This window comes from Scyliorhinus torazame, chromosome 17, assembly GCF_047496885.1.
Source record: "Scyliorhinus torazame isolate Kashiwa2021f chromosome 17, sScyTor2.1, whole genome shotgun sequence".
Lineage (NCBI taxonomy): Eukaryota > Metazoa > Chordata > Chondrichthyes > Carcharhiniformes > Scyliorhinidae > Scyliorhinus > Scyliorhinus torazame.
In genome coordinates, this window is record NC_092723.1 from 168,479,783 (window position 1) to 168,498,897 (window position 19,115).

Below are 19,115 nucleotides of genomic sequence, written 5' to 3' on the forward strand. Positions count from 1 at the left end.
TACACCAGATTGGTCATCACCTGAAAAGACTGACCTTCATTAGTACAGAGTCCCCATTGAAATGGGGAGGGTGGGGGGGCAGAGAATCCTTTTATGTTACCGAGTGGCAACATTTCTTTAAAAAAAACTTGCAAGAATAAGAATACACTCAAAGCATTTACAAAGTATTCCTTAGTTAATAGTTAATGCCGGCCATGTGGAAATTGATGCATCAAGTGCGGAAAGCAAACGCTAAGGCTGTTTTGGTAATGGTGTGATGCACTTTTCTGTGTGTTTAGAGGGATTCGTGTCACGGTGATTAAAAGCTTTGCCTTTTTAATTGGAGAGCAAACAGGCAATTACCACAGGGATGGCATCTACCCTCCACTGCAATGGCTCATTGGGCTAATGCGCAGCATTTGACTAATGTTCTATTTCTTATGTTAATCAGTGACTTCATTGACAATCAAAGTTCGCACTGTCACAGTTGGCTTCATCAGACACAACCTCAAGTGAAACAATGGAGATGAACGGAACTGGCGGCTATTACCTCTCTGCACAGTCCTTCAGCATCTCTGATATTATAGTCATTGCAGCATATTTTGTATTAAATGTGTTTGTCGGGATATGGGTAAGTATTTGCCTCAATTTTCCTGGCACTATTAACTATGAGCTCCTTGGCAATTTCTAACTAACCTCTGCGGTCTGATTTAATTTTGTCCTGTTGGTAATGGTCCTGTTGACTGAATAGTGAACTTGGACATTAACTCATAGCTGTAAATTTATTCTGGGATTAGTTTGAACCCATCCATCCAGAAACTGGATGTGGCATTTTACTCGAGGGGGCCAATAGACAATAAACTTCATAGCACTTGATACTTGTTCAGGATTCCCTCCATAGTCTTCCACAGGGGAATTTTCACAGGAGGTGCCCAGTAAATGGAGTCCAGTCATTTAAAATTCAGTAAACCAACATATAATCCTCAATTTTTATACTAGATGTGCTTAAATTGTCTTGCTGCTTCTCTGATATATGAAAGTCGGGACATTACTGAAATTTAATCTTTGTTACCAGGGGCATAATTATTGTTCAGGATTAACTTCTTGAAATGTTTTATTATTTGTTCCATTCGTCCACTAAGTATTCATGTCAGACTGACATTTATATGTTGCACAACTTTCTTCTGCTAACTATTTTCTTTTGAAACCGATGGAAAGGAACAAACCTCTGGGCTTCCACTTCTGAATCCAGGCCACTGGCCTCTCAGAACAGTTCACTACGACATTAATAGGATTTTGTTTGCTGTAATGGAAGAAAGACTTATAGAAACGCACAGCACTGAAGGAGGCCATTTGGCTCATCGCCCTTCTGCTGGCTCATTGAAAGAGTAATCATGCCGATTCCTGCACGTTCACTTTTTGTCTGTAATGGTGTGAGTTCCTCAGCCTCCAATTTCCTTCCATAACTATTCCTGAAATTAGCTCCCGCCACTTTTTCAGGTAGAGCTTTCCAGACCCTGACAACTTTTGAGTTAAATAAAACAATCTCCTCACCTCACCCTCTGCCACTGATTCTAAACTATGGCCGCTATTGGCCCTCTTACTTGAGAGTTCAGTTTTTCTTCATCTTGCCGTTTATTTTACAGTGAATCTCATAATATTGGGGCTTTACCGCATTTACAGCCAATTAAACATTTTTAATGTCGAACAGTGGATTGGATTTGTTCCTGATTAACTGAAGAGTATTGGGATTTGAAGTAGCAAATAATAAAATTGATACATTCTCTTTATAAAAATGATTGCATTAGAGAGCAGACTTTTGACTTGCTAAATTTTTCTCATTTTTGCTGACTGATTGAAGGGGTGCAGCCTGTATTCTATCAACAGCTTTGTTTCTAGTGTTTTAGTGATGTAAAGATGTGCTTTCACAGACTTCATTAATGAACACAAAAGCTATTTATTAATAAGAATTGTACAGCAGTCTCATGGCTGTAGCTGGCTCCCAAAATGTCTCTTTGCCGAGGAGCCTCTCTCACTATGGGGTGATTCCGATTGGTCGCACAGGCCGTTTGACCTTACTCTGCTGTGTTGCCCATAAAGGGACAATCACCACATCCCCCCCCCTTCTAAGTCCTTTACGCAATCTTCAATAACTAATTCACTCCATCTTAATTGTTAACTAAAGGTTATGCACATGAGTTGGACAATTGCAAATGGAGTCTTTGAGGGGCTTTTCTGTTCCTTGTAGAGTGGCGTAATTCTGTTGTCTGAGATGCTTCCACGGGATCGACATTAACAGGAACTGCAAACACGGGCACCTCTTCAGGCACAGCCGATTCATTACTATTTGCTTCCACAGAGACATCAGTTATGCCTATAACAGGTTGATCAGGTCCTTTGGTGCTTACGGGTTCGAAAATATTTCTTGATGGCAACACTGACTACTGGAGTGTCTCTCTACTCCTCAAATGATCCACATGTTAACGACCGATTCATCCCTCCATATCCACTTGGTATGAAAGGGATCTGATCTTAAATAATTCCAACTTGATCCACTACCGAAGAGTACGGCTTCACTTACCATAAATGGTCGCGCTGCCCTATGTGATTAATGGCTTGCTTTCTCATTACTTTGGCTGGCTTCCACACACCCTGGCAAATTTGGAAACACGAGTCTCAGTTTTGTTCTGAGATGACAGTTCATTAGCAGTTCTATTGGGGGAACTCCCAATCTTGCACGTGGCGTGGTACAATAGCTAAGGAGGAATCATGAGATTCTGGTCTCCCAAGGTTCCTCCTGAGAGTTTCTTTAGGCCCGACGTGAATGTTTGGATGGCTCTCTCTTGGCTAGTCCGTTTGATGCTGGGTGGTAAGGTGCAGTTATGATGTGTTTAATACCATTGAGAGTGGTGAAGTTTTGAAACTCAGCACTTATGAATATGGTTCCATTGCCTGATACCATGACTTCAGGTAATCCATCATTTGAAAAGCATTGGTGCAATATTTCGATGGTAGCATGCAGTACCGGTGACTTCACCTCAAAAATGTCTACCATTCTGGAGTGTGCATTAATCATGAGAAAAATCATTGTGCCTGGGAATGGACCAACAGAATGGATATGGATTCGTACCCATGGCCATTCAGGCCATTATCAAGGGTGCAGTGGGACTGTAGCAGGAAATTTATGTTGCAGTTGGCATCATTGACACTGCTTGACGAGCTTCTCAATATCAGCATCAACACCAGGCCACTACACACAACTCCTGGCAGCATCTTTATCGTCGAGATGCCAGGATGAGTGCCGCGGAATTCAGTTAGGAGCAGCTCCCTGCCTGGCACAGGATCGACTACTCCCGCTCCCCAGAGTATGATGCCATCCAGACAACGCAATTCATTCTTGCGGGTAACTGGCTCATTTACCCGTCCTATAATTATTTTGTCTCTCACTTTGGACAGAAGTAGATCTCGATTGGTTCAGTTCCTGATCTGCTTTGCCAAGACTGGCAATGCGTCTAAAGAATTTAATGTCATGATGATTTCTTGTGCTACTGGAGTACATTGTGATGCTTCCTTGCAAGGGTAGGCAGCAAAGAGCATCCACATTCGCTGTGTGTGTTCCAGGTCGGCGCTTGAAAGTATATTCATAGATGGACAGAATTTACACCCTTCATTGAATTCCTGCCGAGGTGATCGGCGGGGTAAGCGTGTCAGATTCTTGACACTTCCCCCTATCTGCCTTTCAGAGCTGTCATCCATTTCATGGGACAACCCTTCACCAGCACCATATCGAGGGGTGTCACGGGTCAAGGCCGAAGTTACTAACAGGTTTGAGGAATGCAGCAGTTGCTTTGCTCTGTTGAAAGCTTCCTCCTAGGGAGCTTTCCAAAATCATAGCAGTCTATGCAAGGGGGCCAATACCGTTGATATGTTTGGTTCACCATCTCCAAAAATGATTTTGAGTTCAGTTGTATTTGTGGGGTCAGGTGCCTATTTTATTGCCTTGACCTTGCCTTCCATAGGGTGTCATCATTATATATATATTTTTTAATCATTTACGGGATGTGGGTGTCGCTGGTTAGACCATCATTTATTGCCCATCCCTAGTTGCCCTTCAGAAGGTGGTGGTGAGCTATATTCTTGAGCTGCTGCAGTCCCTGAGGTGTAGATACACCCACAGTGCTGTTAGGGAAGGAGCTCCAGGAGGTTGACCCAGGGACAGTGAAGGAATGGCCGATATATTTCCAAGACAGGATGGTGAGTGACTTGGAGGGGAACCTCCAGGTGGTGTTGTACTCAGGTATCTGATGCTCTTCTTCTTCTAGATGGTAGTGGTCATGGGTTTAGAAGGTGCTGACTAAGGAAACTTGGTGAGTTCCTGCTGTGGCTTCGGCAATCACTCACTAACGAGTGTGATTGTGCACCTAAGAAGCTCAGTGTTGCTGGTCATGAGTTCTGTGGGTTCTTGCTGATGAGCCTGCTTGTAGAGCCTCATCTTCAACCATTCCCTTGGTAGGCACTTCCGATTGGCATTCCTTTCTCAGGCTCCTTTTCCAAGTCTCTTGGGTGTCCTCAAAGAATTGTGACCCTTCAATCAGAAGGTTCCTCCAGGTAAGTCTCTTCTGAGCAAGGGTCTCCCAGGCATTGATGTCAATGTTGCATTTCTGGAGGTGAGCCTACAAGGTGTCTTTGGAGTGCGTCTTTGTCCTCCTCTTGTTTGGAAGACTCCCTTGAGCTGGGTGAAGAAGATTTCCTTCGGAAGTCTGGACTCCTACATTCTAAGCAAATGGCCGGCTCAGCGGAGTTGGTTTCGGGTGATTAAGTCCTCGATACTGGTGCTCTCGGCTTCTTCAAGGAAACTGATGTTAGTAGCCTGTTCTCCCAGCTGAAGCAGAGAATCTGTCTCAGCCAGCATTGATGATACCTCTCCAGGGCCTTGAGTTGTTTCTGAGCCGCAAGGAAGTGTTGGGAGGATGACTGCCTTGTACACGAGGATCTTAGTGCCAGCACGGATGTCATGGTCATCAAAGTTCCTCGTCCTTAGGCAGTGTATCTTGTCGATGGTACACACTGTTGTCACTGTTTGTTGGTTGTGGAGGAATTGTATGTTTGTGGAAAGGGCAGCAATCAAGTGGGCTGCTTGTCCTGGATGGTGTCAAGCTTCTTGAGTGTTGTCGCAGCTGCATTCATAGAGATAAGTGAAGAGTATTCCATTACACTCCTGACTTGTGCCTTGTAGGTGGTGGACAGGCTTCGGGAGTCGTGAGGTGAGTTACTTGCTGCAGGATTTCTAGCCTTTGATCTGCTCTGATAGCCACAGTATTTATATGGCAAGTCCAGTTCAGTGTTGATCAATGGTAACCCCCAGGATGTAGATAGTGGGGGATTCAGTGATGATGATGCCATTGAATTAAATGGGGTGATGGTTAGATCCTCTCTTGTTGGAGATGGTCATTGCCTGGCACTTGTGTGGCACGAATGTAACTTGCCACTTGTCAGCCCAAGCCTGGATATTGTCCAGGTCTTGCTGCATTTGGACATGGACTGCTTCAATATCTGAGGAGTCACGAATGATACTGAACATAGTGCAGTCATCAGCGAACATCCTGATTTCTGATCTTATGATGGAAGGCAGGTCATTGATGAAGCAGCTGAAGATGGTTGGGCACAGGACACTACCCTGAGGAACTCCTGCAGTGATATCCTGAAGATGAGATGATTGACCTCCATCCACTACAACCATCTTCCTTTGCGCTAGGTATGACTCCAACCAGCAGAGAGCTTCCTCCCTGATTCCCATTGACTCAGTTTCACTAAGGCTCTTTGATGCCTTTCTCGGTCAAATGTGCCTTGATGCCCTGACATCAGTATCTACATGGTGCCCCAGGTAGGTCCCTTCAGTGGTTTGAAAGATCCACTTCTCTTTCTTGAGGCAAACTCCAGCCTCCTGAAATCTCTTGAACATCTCTTCTAACTTTACCAGATACCTGGCCCCTGGTGCTCCATTTATAAAGACATCAACAAGATATTTTACACCCACAGTAGCCCCTCGAGCAGACTCTCTATTGTCCTTTGGAATATTGCACATGCCAAAAGGAAGGTGCATATAATGGAATAAGCCTTTGGGTATGTTCATCGTGACATACTCCCGGGAAGTGTCATCTAATTTGAGTTGCTGGTATGCGTGACCCTATCCAGTTTTTGGTAAGATTGACCTCCTGCCAGCTTTGCATGCAGGTCTTCAGTTCTCGGGATTGGCTATTTATTCAGTTTTGCAGCCTGATTAGCTGTTAGCTTATAATCGCTGCAAATGCGGATGGTCTTGTCTGGTTTAAATACGGGGACTATAGGTGCTGCCCATTCCGAGAACTGAACAGGCTGGATAATCAACGCGGGCAAGTGCGAGGTCTTGCACTTTGGAAAAAAGAATAGAGGCGTGGACTATTTTCTAAACGGTGACAAAATTCATAATGCTGAAGTGCAAAGGGACTTGGGAGTCCTAGTCCAGGATTCTCGAAAGGTAAACTTGCAGGTTGAGTCCGTAATTAAGAAAGCAAATGCAATGTTGTCATTCATCTCAAGAGGCTTGGAATATAAAAGCAGGGATGTACTTCTGAAGCTTTATAAAGCATTAGTTAGGCCCCATTTAGAATACTGTGAGCAATTTTGGGCCCCACACCTCAGGAAGGACATACTGGCACTGGAGCGGGTCCAGCGGAGATTCACACGGATGATCCCAGGAATGGTAGGTCTAACATACGATGAACGTCTGAGGATCCTGGGATTATATTCATTGGAGTTTAGGAGGTTGAGGGGAGATCTAATAGAAACTTACAAGATAATGAATGGCTTAGATAGGGTGGATGTAGGGAAGTTGTTTCCATTAACAGGGGAGACTAGGACCCGGGGGCACAGCCTTAGAATAAAAGGGAGTCACTTTAGAACAGAGATGAGGAGAAATTTCTTCAGCCAGAGAGTGGTGGGTCTGTGGAATTCATTGCCACAGCGGGCGGTGGAGGCCGGGACGTTGAGTGTCTTTAAGACAGAAGTTGATAAATTCTTGATTTCTCGAGGAATTAAGGGCTATGGAGAAAGAGCGGGTAAATGGAGTTGAAATCAGCCATGATTGAATGGTGGAGTGGACTCGATGGGCCGAACGGCCTTACTTCCACCCCTATGTCTTATGGTCTTATGGTCTTATAATTAACTCAGTATCTACTTTCCCTCATAAGGCACATGGGAGCAGTCTTGCCCTAATGAATCGGGGTTGCATTTCTGGATCCATGTAAGTCTTAGAATGTAGCCCATTGATTTTGCCTAATTCATCACCGAAGACGCTCTCGTATTGTCATATAATTCGGGCTGTCCCCCTTCCGACACTTAAACTCTCGGCTCAATGAAACGATTTCTTTCAGCCAATCGTGGCTGAGGAGGCTTAGCCTTTCACCCGTCACTATTATCACTGGGAGCTGGGTAGGGTCTGGTTTAGCACAGTGGGCTAAACAGCTGACTTGTAATGCAGAGCAAGGCCAGCGGCGTGGTGTTCAATTCCCGTAGTGGTCTCCCCGAACAGGCGCCAGAATGTGGCGACTAGGGGCTTTTCACAGTAACTTCATTTGAAGCCTACTTGTGACAATAAGCGATAATTATAATATTATTATTATTAGTCCATGGCTTACAGATACCATTGTGGTGCCTTTTATTTTTCTTGCTTCTCCATATATGTCTTCAACTCAGCAGACGTGCTCTTAAGTTCAATGGTTGGACTTCCTAACAGGATGTTGAAATATATGCTTGCCCATCATAGGGGCTGATGTCCTTGTATCCATTTCCATCTTGACACTTTCCATTTACCCAGAGTGTTACAGTAGTAGGGTCTATCTTGCCTGTTTTTAGATTTAACAGAGAGTGCATACCAGAATCACGGATGCTAGGCTCTTCCACATTGTGTACTTGTAATACCTTAATTTATCAATTACATTGCGTTCTTGACTTAGCTGTGCAATGTTTATCAAATGTCCTCTTTTGTGACAATAGAAACACTCGGAATCCTTAAACCAACATGATTCAGTAGTGTAGTTATCTCCACACTGGTAACATTCCACATTAAGCATTACTGACTAATTGCCTACTCTGTACCTTTTTGTTATGTTGGTGGCTGAAATTGTTTCTTGCTTCACCGGTGCTTTGGCGGATTTGGCACCACAGCTGGCTGCAAGTTCCTGCTCTAACTGGTGAATGGCGCCGTTTTATGTGCCCTGCAGCTCTCGTGCACCTTTTTCAGTGCTTTCCATGGCCAGCGCTATCTCCATTGTTCGTTTAAAATTTATGTTTACCTCTGCAAGCAATCTGCATTGAACAGAGTTGTTGTTCACACCACCGATTAACCTATCCCATAGCATGTCATTCAGGGTGGCTCCAAAACCACATTACTCTGATTATTTCTTCAGTTTAACGATGTAAGTCTCAATCAATTCACCTGGACTCTCACCCTCGAATTAAATTTGCATCTCTGGAGTGTGAATGATGGTTAAGGTTGTAATTGAGTCTTCATTAAATCAATGAGCTCACTAAATGATTTGGAGTCAGGCACGCTGGGGCTGTAAGACAGCAAATAATGTTGTAGGTGTGAGTTCCACAAACACTTAGGAGAATTGTTTTGTGTTTCTACTCCTGCCCTATTTGTTTGCTTGGAAATAATACCACAGGCGCTTGATGTATTGTGTGCAGTCCTCCATAGAAGGGTCAAATGGATCTATTCATCCAAAGAGAGGCATTCAGGTGAGTACTTTTTTTTAGACTTCAATTAAAACAGGGGGTGGAATTCTCTAATCCCACGGCAGAGTTTCCACGCCGTCATAAACGCCGTCACGTTTTACGACAGCGTGAACAGGCCGCTGCAAGGACTAATTATGGCCTCCACAGGGGGCCAGCACGGCGCTGAAGTGGCTCGCGCCACTCCAGCTGCCGATCCCGGCATGAACTGTGCACCACGGGATCCGTGCATGCGCAGTGGCCTCCTTCAACGCGCCAGCCCCGACGCAACATGGCGCAGGGCTACAGAGGCTGGCGTGTAGGAAAGGAGGCCTCCAGCCAGAGAGGGCGGCCCGCCGATTGATGGGACCCGGTCGTGGGCCAGGCCACATCGGAGGCTCCTCCCCAATGGCTGGACCCCTCCCCCCCCCCCCCCCCCCAGGCCTCCGCCCGACCCTTCAACGCTGAGGTCCTGCCGGCTTAGAGCAGGTTAGAACAGAGAGACTCGTTTTTTTTTACGGCCGCTCGGCACATCCAGGCCGGAGAATCGCAGGGAGGCCGCATAGAGCGGCCCGCGACCGGCGCCCCGCCATCCACACCGGCACCAATGGCGCCGATTCTCCGCTCAGCGGAGAATCGCGTGCCGGCATCAGGGCGGTGTGGCCCAGTAACGGGGATTCTCCGGCCCGGCCCAAGGCTGGGAGAATCCCGCCCAGGATCCTCACCGGTGTTGGGTCGGAGGAAGTGTCAGGATAATTTATCCTTGTTGCCAGATGTAAAGATGCACTTACACAGACTTCATTAATGAACAGGAAAGGTATTTATTAATAAGAATTGTACAACATCCTCATGGCTGTAAGTTGCTCCTAAAATGTCTCTGTCTAGGAGCCTCTCACCATGGGATGATTCAACACTCTGAATACCGATTGGTCACACAGGCCATGTGACCCTTACCTTCTGCTGGGTTCTTAAAGGGACAATCCCCACATGCCTGACTAAACTGCAAAAACAATAACTGCGATGCCTTCTGGATACCCAACACTTAAATAGTGAAGTGCCGGTCCATTTGTGGAAACAAATGTCTATTTTTTTGTAACTTGGTTTTTTTCGTTCCTGTTTTATTTTTCACATTGAAGCCAGCTGAGGCACAGTTTAATGTCTGTAAGCAGTAGAGTCCGAATGATTGCAGGGCTTAGAGAGTTAAGTGTGAGAACAGGGTAAATACATTTGGCTCGTATTCACTTGAAGGTGTAGAAGGTGATCTGATCAAGGTGTTTTAAATATTAGGAAGGATTGAGAGAGTGGATAAGAGAAACGATTTCTGCTGATATTCAAGGACAAGGGGGCGTAATCTTTAAATTTAGAGCTAGGTCATTTAGCAGGGAGAATAAGAAAAACTTTTTTCAAACAAAGCTTAGTTGAAATCTAGAACTTGCTCCTCCATTGGTTTCTGGGGAGTCAGTTGAAATTCTGAATTGATGGGTATAGTAGCGAAAGTTTACGCACCTAACGTGAGTATATGTAGTTGAGGTATGGCTGAATGGCCAACATCTGTTCTAATTATGCTCTTGCCTATTTTGTGATACCACCCAAGGAGATTTCCCCCCCTCATTTCTTGTTGCAGTCTTGCTGTGCATCAAATTCACGTCTTTTCTCCAGACTATTTTCCTTTTGAAAACCCCGAATAGGAATCCACTCACAAAGAGGAAGAATGTATTTGTAGTCTGCCATGCACCTCATCTAAAATTGGCTCTATAACTCGTGAGTAACAAGCGCTTGGATTTCTATAGCATCTTTAACGTAAACTGTCTCGAGACATTTCATTGGAGGTTTATCAAACATTTGGCACTGAAGCAGACTAAGTTTTACAACAGCCACAGACACAGTGGACTATATGGTCTTCTCTGTGTCATAATCTATGATAAATACTTCTATGTAAGAATAAATTACATTCAAATGTTAAGAATCAGCAGTTTTTTATTCTTCTAAGATGGAAAAACAGAGATGTATGCCATGCAGAACTTCCTTTCCCCCCACTTTCTACACTTTTAAATGTTATTTAGAAATTGCGTGAAACTAATGAATTACTTATTATTATTCTTTCATGAATGTGGGTGTTGCTCGCTATGCCAACATTATCGCCCATCCCTAATTGCCCTTGGGAAAGTGGGAGTGAGCTGCCTTCATGAACCGCTGCAATCCATGTGGTGTCGGAACATGCACTGTGTTCTGAGGGAAGGAGTTCCAGGTTTCTGGCATAGTGCTTATGAAGGAATGGTGATACATTTCCAAGTCAGGATGGTGTTTGACTTGGAGGGGAACTTGCAGATGGTGGCATTTCCATGCATCTTCTACCCTTGTCCATCGAGGTGGTAGAGGTCGCAGGTTTGAAAATGTTTGTTGAAGTAGCCTGGATGAGTTTCTGCAGGGCATCTTGTGGATGGTACACTACTGCTACTGTGCATCGGTGGTGATGGGAGTCAATGGTTAAGATGGTGGAAGGGGCGTCAATCAAGTGGGCTGCTTTGTCCTCAATGGCAACATAGAACAATAGAACATACATACAGTGCAGTACAGGCGTCTAGTTTCTTGAGTTTTGTTGGAGTTGCACTCTTCTGGGCAAGTGGAGGGTGTTCCATCACACTCCTGGCCTGAGCCTTGTAGGTGGTGGACAAGCTTTGGGGAGTCAGGAGATTAGTTATTTGCTGAAGAATTCCCAACCTCTGACCTGCTCTTGTAGCCACTTTGTAGTATTTAAGTAGCTAGTCCAGTTCAGTTTCTGGTCAATGCCAAACACCGTATATCTATGTTAAATAATCCGGGGCAAGTTCATAGAGATTCATAGAATCCCTGTAGTGCAGAAGGAGGCCATTCAGCCCATCGAGTCTGCACCGACCCTCTGAAAGAGCACACTACCTATGTCCACTCTCCCATCCACCCCATCCTATCCCTGTAACCCCATAACCTAATATGCACATCCCTGGACAGTGAGGGACAATTTAGCATGGCCAATTCAACCAACCCGTATATATTTGGACTGTGGAAGAGCACCCGGAGGAAACCCACGTAGACACGGGGAGAAAGTGCAAACTCCACACAGTCACCTGAGGCCGGAATTGAACCTGGGTCCCTGGAGCAGTGAGGCAGCAGTGCTAACCAGTGGGCCACCATGTTATGTAATTGTTTTCTGGAACACCACTTCAAACACTAGCATAGCAGGCTTATAAAAATACTAAATGCTTTTGGTTTCCAAAATGTATTTTTCAAATAAATGTTATTCTGACCAGAAGGAAGAAAGGTAAAACATGCATTTTTATGGCATCATTCGTGCCCTCAGAATGTCCCAGCATTCTTTGCAGCCAATGAAATGTCACCACCGTCGTACTGTGGGAAATACAGCAGCTAATTTGTGCACAGCAATGTCCCATCAACAGCAATGTGATAATGACCAGAAAATCTGTTTTTAGCGAGGCTGGTTGAGGGATAAATGTTGGTCAGGACACTGGGGAGAATGACCCTGTTCATCTTCACAACAGTGTTTTGGGAACCCTGGCGCTGTCTTGTTAAGGGAGTTAGGGTCTTTCTGAATCTAAAAGCATTGCTGCATACCCTCAGTACTGCACTGAAGCATCAGTCGGGTTTCTAAAGACTCTCCCATCAACATCCCTTGATAATGTTATGAGGAAAATAAAGAAAGTTTTAAGGGATTTATATTTGTATTCGTAAACCTTAGAAATAAGGTATAGTTTTAAGTGGGTTTAATTTAATGTTCCTGTGCCTGGAATGGTAAAACCAATAGTTAGATTCTTGCTTGTCAAAGATATCTGCATGTGTGGGGGTTGGTTTCAATTCCAACTGAGATTCTATTGTGCTGAGAGAGGGCTCCGGTGTGGAGTAAACAAACCAGCAGTGGTTGCTTAGCAACTGGGCCCGGTAAGGTAGAGAAGCTTTTAAGTTTTAGTTCAGCTAATTTGATTGCAACTGGAAACTGGATACTGGGGATTGAACTGCTCTTAACTCTGCCAGGAGAAGCTGGATAGGATTAGGCAGTTGCAAAGATGCAAGTTTCCTAGGAAACAAGATATAATCCAGATAATTAGGGTATTGGGAATTTCTTTAGAAAACTGAAGTTAAGAGAACAGAGACCAAGGCATTGTTCAGAAGAATTCAAAAATGAATAAACCAAGTTTTCTGAGTTAAATACACAATTGCAGTAACTAGATTTAAAGTGAGACAGCAAACTTCAGAGGTAAATGGAACGTTTGATGTCATTTTAGTACAGTTCAGGAATTGAGAATTAAAGCAATTATGAGCAGTTTGCACAGCATTGAGACAAAGATATCTTAAAGGGGTTGGTGTAAACTTCTGGACTGGATATACTGTTAAAAGTGGAATGGAAGCTCTGTTTAAAAGAGTCATTTTAAAAATCTGGACTGGATTTCGGAATGCAAACCGCTAAGGAAAAGCATTATTTTGAGAGACGATTTTAAAGCATGTTTTTGGGAGGGAGCTTGGAAACTCTCATGTGACAATCAGCTGGAGGGATTCTGAGGAGGAAACCGCAGACACAAAATTGGGTCAGAGCAGAGTGCGTGTATTTGACCACAGCCAATCTGTGTGCATAAAGGAGACTTTGTGTTAATGGGACCATCATAGTTTAAGATGTACTTTGTGATCTGTGTTCTTAAAATCTGTATTTGTTAAGCTAAGGGAGGAGTAATGGAATATTGTATAATAATCCAACTTTTCATGTTTAATAAATGTTTTTTCCTTGTTGCTAAAACTAATTAGTGGTTCTCTGACTCCTGTTTCTCCATGTTTTATTTTTAAAAAAGTAAAGGCTCCGGTCTTTTGAGGCAGGGTTTCATTCTGGTATTTTCCCATCCAGTTGCAACATCAACTGGGATCGTAACAGTGTTGTTGACCTAATGCCAGGGTATATAATTCCACAGATGCTGGTCATCAATAAGCACCTTGAGCAAGTGACCATATTCATATGTGAACCTAAATAGAGAGCATCAACAAACTAATCGACCATGAGGAGCCTCACAGTTAAACCTGATTCTGCCCTTCCTTAATGCCCATATGCACTTCCCAAGTATCATTGGAATAACCTGGAGCAGAAAGCGTTGGTGATTTTCCCCCACCTCAGCCCATGCCCCCAAGATGCTGAGGCCAACATCGCTATACTGGGTGTGACCATCTAATTTAGAGCAGCTGTGCCCAGGGTCAAATGATGAGGGATGGGAGGAAGCTCATGCAGAACATAAACACTCAGATGGACCAGATGGGCTGAATGGCGTGTTTCAGTGCTGCATTTCAATGTAGTTATGCTCCAGTGTAGTGAGAGGTACAGCCTGCAGAGGGAGTTGTTCCAGCAGGCCAGTCACAGGAGTGAAAGATAGACAGTAATTCCGTACAATACGCTTCTGAAGATGTCTCATTTCGACACACTGGGAAGCATTTGAGTAGTTTATGACATTGTATTTGTTGAAAGACCATCAATCAACAGATGAAACATTCGCCCTGTTTCGAGAGCAGTCAATCATCTGAAGCTGAGGAGAAAAAAGTAATTACAAACTGACTGATCCACTTGAAATGCAGCATATACTGGTGTACTGACTCCATCTCACTAACTGTAGTACAAATGAAATTCATTTTGAAACCAAGCCCAGCAACATTATCTAATTTCAACTATTTATTTGATGCCCAGGTTACACCATTTCATTTTCCCTTCCTAGTTCACCCTCTCCCAGTTCTTTTTCATATATCCTATCCCCTTCCCTCCATCTCCAGTAACCCTTCCCCTATTCCCCATGCCTCAGTTTAATTTGTGTGCTCTTTATCTTTTTCTCATTCACTTCTTATCTTATTTTCTCCCTTCCTTACCTCGCCTTCTCGTTCCAGATCGCTCTTTCAGTCAGTGATATTTCCATTGTGTTTGGCAGAGGTCACTAGTTTCTCTGTTTGTGCGAGGGAACAAGAGCGGCCCAGGGAGATTGAGACTCATTATATTTTGGTCACACCACAGGTGGAGACCATTCGGCCTGTCTTGTTTGTACTGGCTCTCTGCAAAAGCAACCCGCCTTGTCCCACTGCCCAGCCTTTTTCCCGTAGCCCCACACAGGTTTCCTCTTCAAATAATTATCTTTTGAAAGCCACGATTGAATCCTCCTCTACCGCACTCCAGGAAGTCTATTCCCGAATCCGCTTGCTGCGAAAAGGAAAACAAGGTATTTTCCTATTGTCGTCTTTGGTTCTTTTGCCATTCACCTGAAATTGGTGTCGTCTGGTTCTCTGCTCTTCCGTCAAAGGGAACCGTTTCCCCCTTTCCTCTCTGTCCAAAAAGCGCCCATGAGTTGAAGACCGTTATCAAATCTCCTCTCACGTTTTTCTTCTCTGAGCATCAGTCTGGGCCCCAATCTGTGATAATCACCGGTTTGCCCCGGGGAGTATGGACGGGGGGTTCCGGTTATGGCAGAGAGCGGGGACTGAAAGGATGGGGGATATGTTCATAGAGGGCAGCGTTCCAAGTATGAGGGCGTTGGAGGAAAAGTTTGGGTTGGCGAGGGGAAACAAATTCAGGTATCTGCAGGTGCGGGACTTCCTTCGTGAACAGGTATCAACCTTAGGGCAGCACGGTAGCATTGTGGATAGCACAATTGCTTCACAGCTCCAGGGTCCCAGGTTCGATTCCGGCTTGGGTCACTGTCTGTGCGGAGTCTGCACGTCCTCCCCGTGTGTGCGTGGGTTTCCTCCGGGTGCTCCGGTTTCCTCCCACAGTCCAAAGATGGTTAGGTGGATTGACCATGCTAAATTGCCCTTAGTGTCCAAAATTGCCCATAGTGTTGGGTGGGGCTGCTGAGTTATGGGGATAGGGTGGAGGTGTGGACCTTGGGTAGGTTGCTCTTTCCAAGAGCCGGTGCAGACTCGATGGGCTGAATGGCCTCCTTCTGCACTGTAAATTCTATGAATCTAAATTCTATGAATCTACTCCCGCTCCTACCGCTAAGGGGGATTCAGGACAGGGTAGTTTCCAGAGGGTGGGTAGGAGAAGGGACTGTCTCTGACATTTACAAGGAATTTATGGGGTCAGAGGAGACGCAGACCGAGGAGCTGAAGCGCAAGTGGGAGGAGGAGCTGGGAGGTCAGATAGAGGATGGTCTAAAGGTTGTTCACCAGGCTCACATGACAGTGGCCCGGATGAGCAGAATCTTTGGGGTCCACATGTTTTGGACATGTCCAAATCTTAGGGGATTTTGGCAGGGGTTTGAGGACGTCATGTCCACGGTGTTAAAAACAAGGGTGGCACCGAGTCCAGAGGTGGCGATTTTCGGGGTGTTAGAAGACCCGGGAATCCAGGAGGAGAAAGGGGCAGACGCTCTGGCCTTTGCTTCCCTGGTAATCCGGAGACGGATACTATTAGTTTGGAGGGACTCAAAGCCCCCGAAGTCGGAGACCTGGCTATCGGACATGGCTAGCTTTCTCTGTTTGGAGAAAATCAAGTTCGCCTTGAGAGGGTCACTGTTAGAGTTCACCCGGAGGTGGCAACAGTTCGTCGACTTCTTTGCGGGAAATTAATCGTCTGCAGGGGGGGGGGATGGTGGGAGTAGTTTAGATTAGAGTAGGGGGTTAATAAGGGTGGGACCTGTACGAGAGGTAAATGACTTTTGCACTATGTTTATGGTTTCATGTATATTGGTCATTTTGTTGTTGTTACTATACCAAAAATATCTCAATAAAATGTTAATTAAAAAAAAAAAGTTTTTCTTCTCTGAGGAGAACAGCCCTATCTTCTCCAATCTATCCTTGTCAAAGAAGCCCCTCATCTCTGGGACTATTCTCGAGAGGTGTCTCTGCTCGCTTGCTAAAGCCTTCGCACCCATCTCCCGGAACGGACACAAGATTGCAGTTGACATCAAGCCAGTGTTTTATGAAGATTTGTAATGACTTTCCTGTTTTCGATTCTATGCTCTATAAAGAACAGGAACCTGTTCCGTTTTCTCAACCTGCCCGGTCACCTTCAATGATTTGCGCACAAATGCACCCAGGTCCCTCTGCTCCTGCATCCCCCTTAGAACTGGTTCCTGTCTGAGTCTATTAGGAAGCTCAGAGCTATGCCTTCCTTTCTTTATTCCCTCATCAATCAATGTCGGTGCTTTGCCGACTACTTTAAGGAAGAAAAGAAAGACTTGCATTTCTGTAGCACCTTTCATGACCTCGGATTGTCCCAAATTGCTTTACAGCCCAATGAAGTGGAGTCACTGATGCACTGTAAGCAGCGCAGCGGCTAATTTGTGTATGGTGAGGTGCCACAAACCGCAATGTGGTAATAACAAGATAATCTGTTTTTAGGATGTTGGCTGAGGAGTAAATATTGAGTTTCGCTGTAAGAGAGACAAGACTATCAAACGCTTTTGTTTTGCACTCATCAGGATAGAGGGCAAAATGAAAAGCTTTGACTGCCTGTCTCTCTTATTTTCAGCAATACGCAAGTAACACCCCTGCTCCTTGTCAAAATCGTGATGGGGATCATATTACTGAGAGGGCATTCTGGACCTTGGTTTAATGTCTCATCTGAATCGTGCACACTCCCTCAGAAAATAATGGCACTATTAATTGTCTTGTACCTGTTGCAGATTTTTAGTAAGTGGTTAGTAAGTAAATTAGTTAGTAAGTTAGTTAGTAAATCTCCCTCTCTCTATTATCATTTGAGAAGATTTTTTTTACCCTGGAGCCTCTCCAGGTACTTGTGGAATGAATATAAATTGCGATACTCTGTACTTATTTTGCAGAGCCAAGGTCCTGTAGCTCCACTCTGACCTCTTGCATTTCCATGATTTCAATTGCTCCACCAGGGGTGGCTGTTCCTCCAGCTGCCGAGGCCCGAAGTTCTGGAATACCCCTAAACCTCTCCACCTCTCGATCCCACTCTTCTCCTTTAAGATGTTCTTTCAAACCTACCGCTTTGACCAAGCTTTTGGTCACTGTCCTAACCTCTGTGGTGTGGGGTCAAATTTCTTTTGATAATACTCCCGAGCAGCACCTTGGTATGTTTGATGAGGTCAAGATGCTATGTAGGTACAAGTTATCATTAATGAAGGGCAGGATTTTCCATTTGGGTGACTCCGCCAGACCTGAATCACACCTAATTTGCACTCCCACTAATCAGGAAACAATTCCCAATCCTTAGGCATGCAAATTTTTGCTTGGCAAGGATTGCAAGGGATTCCCTAGGGAATACCGCTAACGGACTGTCAGTTTGGGTTAAGTGATTTCCATTCATCTCCCTTCAGGATTGAGTGACTTTAAAGTGGTAAGCTGTGAAATTGACAGCACTTAACTCTGTTTGAAGTGGTCCAGGAGCTGTCAATCCATGCTTGATGTTTATAAACATTGCGGACACTTTCACAGGGGCCTCTCTTCTGGGAGTCTGTGGGGGTCTCTTTATTTAGAGGGTCTGTGGGGGGGAGGTTCTTTATTCAAGGGTTCTGTGGGGGGGTCCATTTAATTTGGGTGTATCTGGTGGGTGAGGCGGTGGGGTGGGTTCTGGTGAGGATAGGGTGGACAGGTCTTGCAGTCTGGTGGCCAGGGTGGCCCTCCGATGGACTTTGGGGGCAACTCCTTTAAAGAGTTACCCCCTTGACCCACCGTGAGGTCAACCACAGCAGATACATACTTGTCAGAAGCAGTATGAATTCTTGCCCATACGATTCCGGCAAAGAGGACTGAAGAATCACACAGGCCTGGAGAACATGGTGCCTGGCCTGGTAATAGGGTGCAAATGGTCTTAATGACCCATTTGCATCTTCCTGCTGGCACAGAGTGTGGACCTCGATCCCAACGCTAGTGGGGAGCTGGGGCATTGGAAACGGATCGGCACCTGGCACTGATCCCGTTATTTCCCTGATGTTGGATCCTCCGCTGTGTCGGGAACTCTGCTACCAGCATCAAAAGGTGGAGAATCCACCCCAAAATCTATATTCTTGTGGACACTGCATATTAGCTGCTCCAGTTGCAGAATGTTCTTTTCCTGCTTAATGCCTATCTATTTTCCTTCTTGACAGTCGACGTGCAGAGTGAGCAGGAACACGCTCAGTGGATACTTCCTTGCGGGCAGGAATATGGCTTGGTGGCCTGTAAGTATTGACTTATCCATTTCCTCTTAAAAGGTTACTGTGTGGATGGCAAATGCAGCTGATGCTGCCAGCTTCAGGGGCAGGGTGGCACCCCTGGTAGCTTTGACAGTAGAGAGATGGGTTGTTAGTTAAAGAACTTCAACTTGGCATTCTCTTAGCTTTTGACTTGTCTGGCCAGTTGGATGAGATAGAATGACTTCATGCCCCACATCAAATCGTGCAATGTCAACTTAACACCCACTCAGC

At 45.1% G+C, this 19,115-nt stretch overlaps 1 protein-coding gene across 1 annotated transcript in view; it reads left to right on the plus strand.

Annotated features, from left to right (window-relative positions):
- The first annotated feature begins 490 nt into the window (after positions 1-490).
- Positions 491-19,115, plus strand: part of slc5a10 (solute carrier family 5 member 10) — a 236,055-nt gene continuing 217,430 nt past the window's right edge. The window contains exons 1-2 of the mRNA XM_072481620.1: positions 491-610; positions 18,798-18,869. Coding sequence (XP_072337721.1) covers positions 500-610; positions 18,798-18,869 — 183 coding nt within the window. The 5' untranslated portion in view covers positions 491-499. The remainder of the gene's footprint in view (positions 611-18,797; positions 18,870-19,115) is intronic.